Below are 10,405 nucleotides of genomic sequence, written 5' to 3' on the forward strand. Positions count from 1 at the left end.
GAGGTCCCACCACCCCTTCCCTGGTCAAGGAGGTCCCAGCACCCCTTCCCCAGCCAAGGAGGGGTCAAGTTGAAGACCACGCCTCTAACTCCGCCTCGACTCCCCCTGTTACGAATATCATAACCGGACGCCGCAATATTATGGATATTCCTGAAAAGCGACGTCATCCCTTCGCAAAAACCGTACGAACACCCAACTCTTCGACTGCCGCCGCTCAGAGACCCAAGCTCTGCCTCCGAGCAGTTTCTCCGCGCCCGTTTGGGGCGCAAAAGGGGCGTCACCTGGGTGGAGTAGTCGTCGTGGCCGAAGTCGTCGCTGGACACGATGCGGTAGGTGTCCTGCAGCCACACCACCAGGTCGTCCGTCTCGGCGCTGAACTGGAAGAAGTTCAGGGCGTCCTCCAGGCGCTGCTGGTGGAGCCCCGTGACCTCCTCCAGCTTCTTCCAGCGCAGGCAAACCTCCCGCATCTTCTCCTGGATGCCGGCGGGGCCGAAGGACTTCTTGGCCAGGATCTTCTCGCCTTTCTTCATGGTCTGGTGGAGGAGGGCGCGCCGGTTGCCCAGCTCGCCCAGCATGGTCTTGTGCTTGGTGGTCAGGGTGAGGACGCTGCTGAGGTCGCGGCCGCAGGTCTTGGCGGCCAAGATCTTCTCCTTCTCGCGGATCCAGGCCTCGGCCTCCTCCATCTCCTGGAAGAAGGTCCAGAGCTGGCGGGAATCCTCCAGCTCCTTCCGCCTCTTGGCCGCCAGCTCCTCCAGCTCCTCCAGGCACGTCTGCACGTGGTTGACCCGGTTGCAGATGATCTGGGGGTCGCAGGGTTGGTAACCTGGGCCGAGACAAAGAGGCTTCAGCGTTGGCAGGGGTGACCAGGGAGGTGGTGGAGCCGCCGACCCTGGAGGAGACCCCTTGGGTTGACCCTTCTTCCATGGCCCACCACAACCTCGGGGCGACCTTTCTGTGCTCTACCAGGATCTTGGGTTGACCCTTCCATGGTCCACCAAGACCTCAGGGTGACCTTTCAACCAAGACTTTGGGTTGACCCTTCCAAGGTCTATCAAGACCTCAGATTGACCCTTCCATGGTCCACCAGACCCTGGGTTGACCTTTCTGTGGCTCACCAAGACTTAGGGTTGACTCTTCTTCCATGGTCCACCATGACCTTGGGTCAACCTTTCTGTGGTCTACCAAGACCTTGGGTTGACCCTTCCATGGTCCATCAAGACCTCGGGTTGATCTTTCTTTCATGGTCTACCAAGACTTTGGGTTGACCCTTCCATGGTCAACCAAGACCTTGGGTTGACCTTTCAACCAAGACTTCGGGTTGACCCTTCCAAGGTCCACCAAGATCTTGGCTTGACCCTTCCACGGTCAAGGCTTGAGCCTTCTTCCATGGTCCACCGAGACCTCCTGTTGCCCATTCCATGGCCTACCAAGACCTTGGTTTGGCTCTTCCCAAGGAGCCCCTGCCAGTGCCCACCCCGGTGCCCACCCCGGTGCCCCCCGTTACCCTCCAGCTCCGAGAACTTGAGGGCGGCGGCGTTGAGGGCCTGGACCCGCTCGGTCTGGGCAGAGATGTCGGCCTCCAGCAGCCCGTGCTTCTGCAGGAGGTCCTCCACCTCCAGCAGGTGCTTCCCCAGGTCCTTGGAGACCAGGAGAACCTGGAAGAGAACAAGAGAAACCCTTCTGAGGTCCACCAAGACCTTGGGTTGACCCTTCTTCCATCATCCACCGAGACCTCAGCTTGGCCGTTCCATGGTCTACCAAGACCTTGGGTTGACCTTTCTGTGGTCTACAAGACCTTGGTTGACCCTTCTTCCATGGTCCACCAAGACCTCAGCTTGGCCATTCCATGGTCTACCAAGACCTTGGGTTGACCTTTCTTCCATCATCTACCAAGACCTTGACTTGACCCTTCTTCCATGGTCCACCAAGACCTTGGGTTGATCAAGACTTTGGGTTGACCCTTCCATGGCCTACCAAGACCTTGGGTTGACTCTTTTTCCATGGTCTACCAAGACCTTGGCTTGACCCTTCTTCCATGGTCCACCAAGACCTCAGGTTGACCATTCCATGGTCTACCAAGACCTTGGGTTGACCCTTCTTCCATGTCTACCAAGACCTTGGCTTGACTCTTCTTCCATGGTTCACCAAGACCTTGGGTTGACCCTTCTTCCATGGTCCACCGAGACCTCAGGTTGACCGTTCCATGGTCTACCAAGACCTTGGCTTGACTCTTCTTCCATAGTTCACCAAGACCTTGGGTTGACCCTTCTTCCATGGTCTACCAAGACCTTGGCTTGACCCTTCTTCCATGGTCCCACCAAGACCTCAGGTTGACCATTCAAGACCTTGAGTTGATCCTTCCTCCATGGTCCACCAAGACCTTGGCTTGACCCTTCTTCCATGGTCCTACCAAGACTTTGGGCTGACCCTTCCATGGTCCACCAAGACCTTGGCTTGACCCTTCTTCCATGGTCCTACCAAGACTTTGGGCTGACCCTTCCATGGTCCACCAAGACCTTGGCTTGACCCTTCTTCCATGGTCCTACCAAGACTTTGGGCTGACCCTTCCATGGTCCACCAAGACCTTGGTTTGACCCTTCTTCCACGGCCCACCAAACCCTCAACTCGGCCATTCCATCGGGTCCCGGAGCCGCCCCCTCCCCGGTCGCCCTACCTGCATCTCCTCCATCCAGTCGATCATGTAGACCATCTCCTGGAAGATCTTCTGCAGGGCCAAGTTCTGCTCGAGGCGGGCGCGGCGGGCGCGGACCAGCTCGGTCAGGAGGCCCCACTGCCTCAGGATGTTGTCCTTCTGGGCGCTGATCCTCTTGGTGTCGTAGTAGCCCTCGGACTCCATCTCCAGGGCCAGCTCCACCACCACCTGGATGCGCTCCTGGTACGAGGAGATGTCGGCCTCGATGGCCTCGTGCTTCTTCATGGCCGCCTCCACCGCCGGCAGGTCGTAGCCGAAGTTGTCCTGAGGTGGGGGGACATGACAACGGGGGGATGGAGACCTCGCCGGTCAAGGAGGAGCAGGATGAGGTCCCACCACCCCTTCCCTGCTCAAGGAGGAGCAGGATGAGGTCCCATCATCCCTCTCCCTGGTCAAGGAGGAGCAGGATGAGGTCCCAACACCCCTTCCCTGGTCAAGGAGGTCCCACCAGACCTTCATGGTCAAGGAGGTCCCACCACCCCTCTCCCTGGTCAAGGAGGAGCAGGATGAGGTCCTAACACCCCTTCCCTGGTCAAGGAGGAGCAGGATGAGGTCCTAACACCCCTTCCCTGGTCAAGGAGGAGCAGGATGAGGTCCTAACACCCCTTTCCTGGTCAAGGAGGTCTCACCAGACCTTCATGTTCAAGGAGGTCCCACCACCCCTCTCCAATCAACCAGGAGCCCAGTGAGGTCCCACCAACTCTCTCCCTGGTCAAGGAGGTCCCACCACCCCTCCTTAATAAACCAGGAACCCAGTGAGGTTCCACCACCCCTCTCCCTGGTAAAAGAGGTCCCACCACCCCTCTCCCTGGTCAAGGAGGTCCCACCACCCCTCCAGGGTCAAGAAGGAGCTTGATGAGGTCCAACCATCCCTCTCCCTGGTCAAGGAGGTCCCACCACCCCTCCCCAATCAACCAGGAGCCCAGTGAGGTCCCACCACCCTCGCTGAGGTCCCACCACCCACGTGTTGGGTTCCTCCACCCCCCACCCCATCACCAGGGGTCCCCCCCTGGGCGGAAGGTCCTCCGGGACCCCCTTCCCACCCCGGCCCACCTGGGAGACGAGGCGCTGGTTCTCGTTGAGCCACGTCTCCCTCATGACGGCCTTGTGGTCGAAGCGCTGGGCCAGGAGCTCCAGCTTCTCCTGCCGGATGAGCTCGTTCCTCAGGGCCACCTCCCGCTCGTGCTCCGCCTTCTCCAGGCACGTCCAGGCCTGACGGGGGGGACGGGGGGGTCACCGGGAGCTCCTCGAGACCACCGGGGGTCATCCTTGGGATGGGGAGGTCCCACCAGCCCTCCCCGATCCGGGAGGAAAATGAGGTCGCCCCAGAAGGTCCCACCACCCCCGATGAGCTCCCACCACCCCTGATGAGGTCCCACCACCCCTGATGAGGTCCCACCACCCCTTCGTGGTCAACAAGGAGCTCAAGAAGGTCCCCCCACCCCTTCATGGTCAACAAGGAGCTGGATGAGGTCCCACCACCCCTTCATGGTCAGTGAGGAGCCCAAGAAGGTCCCACCACCCCTGATGAGGTCCCACCACCCTTTCATGGTCAACAAGGAACTCAAGAAGGTCCCACCACCCCTTCGTGGTCAACAAGGAGCTTGATGAGGTCCCACCACCCCTGATGAGGTCCCACCACCCCTTCATGGTCAACAAGGAGCTCAAGAAGGTTCCACCACCCCTGAAGAGGTCCCATTACCCCTTCATGGTCAACAAGGAGCTGGATGAGGTCCCACCACCCCCCGTGAGGTCCCACCACCCCTTCATGGTCAACAAGGAGCTCAATGAGGTCCCACTACCCTTTCATGGTCAACAAGGAGCTCAAGAAGGTCCCACCACCCCTGATGAGGTCCCACCACCCCTTCGTGGTCAGTGAGGAGCCCAAGAAGGTCACACCACCCCTGATGAGGTCCCACCACCCCTGATGAGCTCCCACCTCCTCTTCATGGTCAACAAGGAGCTCGATGAGCTCCCACCACCCCTGATGAGCTCCCACCACTCTTTTCTGATCCATGAGGTCCCACCACCCCTCCCTGGTCAATGAGGAGCCCAGTGAGGTCCCCCCACCCCTGAAGAGGTCCCCCCACCCCTCCCGGTGTCCCGTCGGCACCTTGTTGATGTCGGAGATGCTCTTGCCCTCGCTGGGCACGTAGAGCTTGCGGTTGGTGGCCCGGAGTTTGCTCTGGATGGTGAAGAGCAGGACCTCCAGGTTGCCCTTCTCCTGGAACCTGCGGGGCGGCAGCGCCGGGTGAGGGCAGGGCCCACCACCCCTCGGGCACCCAGGAGGTCCCGCCGCTCATCCCCGGGCAACGAGGAGCCCAAGGAGGTCCCACCATCTCTGATGAGGTCCCACCACCCCTCCCTGGTCAACGAGGAGCCCAAGGAGGTCCCACCACCCCTTCCCAGCCCACAAGGAGCTCAGTGAGGTCCCACCATCCCCTGATGACCCCTTCCTGGTCAACAAGGAGCCCAAGGAGGTCCCACCATCCCTGATGAGGTCCCACCACCCCTCCCTGGTCAACCAGGAGCCCAATGAGGTCCCACCAACCCTCCCTAATCCATGAGGTCCCACCACCCCTCCCTGGTCAACAAGGAGCACCAAGAGGTCCCAGAAGGAGCCCAGTGAGGTCCCACCAACCCTCCCCAATCCATGAGGCTCCACCACCCCTCCCTGGTCAAGGAGGAGCACCAAGAGGTCCCGGAAGGAGCCCAATGAGGTCCCACCACCTCTCCCTGGTCAACAAGGAGCCCAATGAGGTCCCACCAACCCTCCCTAATCCATGAGGTTCCACCACCCCTCCCTGGTCAAGGAGGAGCACCAAGAGGTCCCAGAATGAGCCCAACAAAGTCCCACCAGCCCTCCCCAATCCATGAGGTCCCACCAACCCTCCCCAATCCATGAGGTTCCACCACCCTTCTCTGGTCAAGGAGGAGCACAAAGAGGTCCCGGAAGGAACCCAATGAGGTCCCATCAACCCTCCCTAATCCTTGAGGTCCCACCACCCTTCTCTGGTCAACAAGGTCCCACAGGGAGCCCAATGAGGTCCCACCACTCCTCTCTGGTCAAGGAGGAGCACAAAGAGGTCCCAGAAGGAGCCCAGTGAGGTCCCACCAACCCTCCCTAATCAATGAGGTCCCACCACCCCTCCCTGGTCAAGGAGGAGCACCAAGAGGTCCCAGAATGAGCCCAACAAAGTCCCACCAGCCCTCCCCAATCCATGAGGTCCCACCACCCTTCCTTGGTCAACAAGGTCCCACAAGGAGCCCAATGAGGTCCCACCACCCCTCCCTGGTCAAGGAGGAGCACCAAGAGGTCCCGGAATGAGCCCGATGAGGTCCCACCACCCAAACATCGTGTCCCTCACCCCCCCTCAGGGGGTCCCCCCCGGCAGGGCCTCACTTGACGGGTTTCTCCAGGGTGCAGAAGGCGGTGAAGGCCTGGAGCTGCTGCTGGACCCCCGTGAGGGAGTTGGCGAACTTCTGGTTGGTGATGATGGTGATGGTGTGGTGGATCCAGGCCAGGAGCTCGGCCGCCAGCGCCTCGTACCGCGCCGTGATGGCCCCGATCTCCATCACCTGGTCCAGGACCTGGGGGGGGACACAGGTGGGGGGTGGAGGGATCAGGGAGGGCTCCCACAGGACCCCCTGGAGGGGTCACCTGTGTCCAGTCCCACCAGAGACCTCCAGTGGTGGCCAGGGTGGTGGGATGGGACGTCCACGGGGACGGGGGGGACGTGGATGGAGCAAGGGATGAGATGTCCCATGGAACCAGGGATGGACCGAGGGATGGAGCAAGGGATGGGACATCCCATGGACCCAAAGATGGGACATCCCATGGACCCAGGGGTGGGGACACCATGGAGGGATGAAGCAAGGGATGGGACAGCCCATGGACCAAGAGATGGACCAAGGGATGGACAGCCCATGGACCAAAAGATGGGACATCCCATGGAGACAGGGAGGGGGAGCACTATGGAGGGATGGAGCAAGGGATGAGACGTCCCATGGAACCAGGGATGAGGAACACCATGGACAGATGGAGCAAGGGATGGGATGTCCCATGGAGCAAAAGATGGGACATCCCATGGAGACAGGGAGGGGGAACACCATGGAGGGATGGAGCAAGAAATGGGACAGCCCATGGAATTAGGGGTGAGGAACACCACGGAGGGATGGAGCAAGGGATGGGACGGCCCATGGAACCAGGGATGGACCAAGGGATGGACCAAGAGATGGGACGGCCCATGGAGCAAAAGATGGGACATCCCATGGAGACAGGGAGGGGGATCAGCATGGAGGGATGGACAAAGGGATGGGACAGCCCATGGAACCAGGGATGGACCAAGGGGTGGAGCAAAGGATGGGACATCCCATGGACCAAAAGATGGGACATCCCATGGAATTAGCGGTGAGGAACACCATGGAGGGATGGACCAAGGGATGGGATATCCCATGGACCTAGGGATGGACCGAGGGATGGACCAAGAGATGGGACATTCCACGGACCAAGGGATGGGACATCCCATGGAATTAGGGGTGAGGAACACCATGGAGGGATGGAGCAAGGGATGGGACATCCCATGGACCAAAAGATGGGACAATCCCATGGATCAAAAGATGGGACATCCCATGGAACCAGGGATGGACCAAGGGGTGGGACATCCCGTGGAACCAGGGATGGACAAAGGGATGGAGATCCCATGGACCCAAAGATGGGACATCCCATGGAGACAGGGATGGGGAACACCATGGAGGGATGGACCAAGGGATGGGACATTGATGGAGCAAAGGATGGGACGTCCCATGGGACACCAAGGAGCCAGGGATGGACCAAGGGATGGACAACTCATGGAGCAAAGGATGGGACGTCCCATGGAGCCAGAGAGGGACAAAAAGATGGATCAAGGGATGGGACACCAAGAAGAACTAAAGATGGGCCATCCCATGGAGCAAGGGATGGGACACCACAGAGAACAAGGGATGGGACATCCCATGGACCCAGGGATGGACCCAGGGATGGGCCAGCGATGGAGCAAAGGGTGAGGAACCCCCTGGACCGAGGACCCACCTTCCCAATGCGCTTCCCCTCCACCGCCAGCGCCTTCATCTTGGAGAAGTAGTGGTAGAAGGACACCACGTAGGTGATGATGGACTTCTCATCGGGGTCCTCCATGTTCACATCTGGGGGTGGGAGGGGTTGGTGGCAGCAAAGGGTCACCCCCTCCAAAATCCTTCCCTCCGGCTCCCAACCACCCCCCAGGACCGCCAGGTCCCACCGACGTCGGGCTGATCCCTCCACCTCGAGATGTTCTTCAAAAACGGAGGCGGGTGGTGGAGATGCCCCACCCGGGGTGGAGGGATGGACAGATGGACCCTTCCCGCACCCCACCCGTCCGTACCCTCGGGGTCCAGCAGCTTGCTGAGCCCCAGGTGCTGCTCGGCCGTGTTGAAGGCCTGCTGGAGGTTGTAGGTGGCGTTGGACTTGGTCAGCTTGTGGAAGTCGACGAGATCCGGCCTACGAGGGGGACGAGGGCACCTCGACACCCCCTTCCTTGGCCAAGGAGGTTCTAAAAGGCCTCCGCGGTCAAGGGGGAGCCCAAGGAGGTCCCACCACCCCTCCCTGGTCAAGGAGGAACCCAATGAGGTCCCACCACCCTCCCCAGTCAAGGAGGAACCCAACGAGGTCCCACCACCCTCCCCAGTCAATGAGGAACCCAACGAGGTCCCACCACCCTTCCCTGGTCAATGAGGAACCCAACGAGGTCCCACCACCCCTCCCTGGTCAAGGAGGAACCCAACGAGGTCCCACCGCCCCTCCCTGGTCAAGGAGGAGGTGGTGACCCCTCCGGGATGTCCCCCCCAGACCTGTGCCGGTGGATGAGGGCGTTGAAGGCCAACCCGTCCCTCCAGCTGGTGGTGAAGTTCTGGATGTTGACCTCGGGGTAGCTGTGGGGGATGGAGGGGTCAGGGGGGGTCTCCATCCCTCGGGAGGGTCCATCCCACCCCCAGGGGGGTCCATCCCACCCCCGGGCCGGTGCCAGGCCTCACCCCGCCGTCTTCATCTGGCACCAGAGCAGCAGCGCGTCCTTGGCCGAGCGCGTCTCCCGGTTGTCCTCGGTCTTGATTTTGATCACCTGGATCTGGGGGAGGGCGTCACCGTCATCACCGTCATCACCATCACCATCATCATCATCATCACCATGAGCAGCAGCAGCAGCAGCAGCATCACCAGGAGCAGCATCATCATCACCAGGAGCAGCATCATCATCACCATGAGCATCATCATCATCATCATGAGCATCACCATCATCATCATCACCATGAGCAGCATCATCATCATCATCACCATGAACATCATCATCACCACAAACATCATCATCACCATCATCTCCCACCATCATCACCACCATCATCATCATCACCATCATCATCACCACCATCATCATCACCATCATCATCACCACCATCATCATCACCACCATCATCATCACCACCATCACCATCATCACCACCATCATCATCACCACCATCATCTCCCACCATCATCACCACCATCATCATCACCATTATCATCATCATCACCACCATCATCTCCCACCATCATCACCACCATCACCATCATCATCATCACCACGAACATCATCATCACCATCATCTCCCACCATCATCAACACCATTATCATCATCATCACCATCATCATCACCATCATCATCATCATCATCACGAACATCATCACCATCATCTCCCACCATCATCACCGCCACCATCACCATCATCATCACCACCATCACCATCATCATCACCACCATCATCATCATCATCACCATCATCATCATCATCACCGTCATCACCGCCACCATCACCATCATCATCACCACCATCACCATCATCATCACCACCATCACCATCATCATCACCACCATCATCATCATCATCACCATCATCATCATCATCACCGTCATCACCATCACCATCACCATCACCACCATCATCACCGCCACCATCATCACCATTATCATCATCACCACCATCATCTCCCACCATCATCACCATCATCATCATCATCATCATCTCCCATCATCATCACCATCACCATCACCACGAACATCACCATCACCATCATCTCCCACCATCATCATCACCACCATCATCATCATCACCACAAACATCATCATCACCATCACCATCATCTCCCACCACCATCACCACCATTACCATCATCATCATCATCATCATCACCACGAGCATCACCACCATCATCATCATCATCATCATCATCACGGTCATCTCCCACCACCATCACCACCATCATCATCACCATCACCATCATCATCATCACCATCACTATCATCATCACCACCATCATCTCCCACCATCATCACCACCATCATCATCATCATCACCACCATCATCATCACCACCACCATCATCACCATCATCACCCCCATCACCATCATCACCACGAACATCATCATCACCATTATCATTTCCCACCATCATCACCCCCATCACCATCATCACCACAAACATCATCATCACCACCATCATCATCTCCCACCATCATCACCATCATCTCCCACCATCATCATCACCATTATCATCATCATCTTCATCCCACCATCATCATCATCACCCCCATCACCCCCATCACCACCATCATCACCACCATCACCACCACCACCACCACC

General features: G+C 58.7%; 1 protein-coding gene across 1 annotated transcript in view; it reads right to left on the reverse strand.

Annotated features, from left to right (window-relative positions):
- The window catches only part of LOC103753836 (spectrin beta chain, non-erythrocytic 4), a gene marked incomplete at its 3' end in the record, with an annotated part of 12,161 nt that extends 2,563 nt beyond the window's left edge, over window positions 1-9,598 (reverse strand). Inside the window, exons 1-11 of the mRNA XM_029960145.1 lie at window positions 9,542-9,598; window positions 8,765-8,856; window positions 8,582-8,662; window positions 8,116-8,231; window positions 7,785-7,897; window positions 6,117-6,304; window positions 4,827-4,944; window positions 3,767-3,925; window positions 2,675-2,977; window positions 1,505-1,655; window positions 182-823 (exon numbers count right to left, since the gene is read on the reverse strand). Coding sequence (XP_029816005.1) covers window positions 182-823; window positions 1,505-1,655; window positions 2,675-2,977; window positions 3,767-3,925; window positions 4,827-4,944; window positions 6,117-6,304; window positions 7,785-7,897; window positions 8,116-8,231; window positions 8,582-8,662; window positions 8,765-8,856; window positions 9,542-9,598 — 2,020 coding nt within the window. The remainder of the gene's footprint in view (window positions 1-181; window positions 824-1,504; window positions 1,656-2,674; window positions 2,978-3,766; window positions 3,926-4,826; window positions 4,945-6,116; window positions 6,305-7,784; window positions 7,898-8,115; window positions 8,232-8,581; window positions 8,663-8,764; window positions 8,857-9,541) is intronic.
- Window positions 9,599-10,405: the final 807 nt, after the last annotated feature.

Source organism: Manacus vitellinus, unplaced genomic scaffold (assembly GCF_001715985.3).
Source record: "Manacus vitellinus isolate BGI_N305 unplaced genomic scaffold, ASM171598v3 scaffold_251_pilon, whole genome shotgun sequence".
In the NCBI taxonomy this organism is placed as follows: Eukaryota; Metazoa; Chordata; class Aves; order Passeriformes; family Pipridae; genus Manacus; species Manacus vitellinus.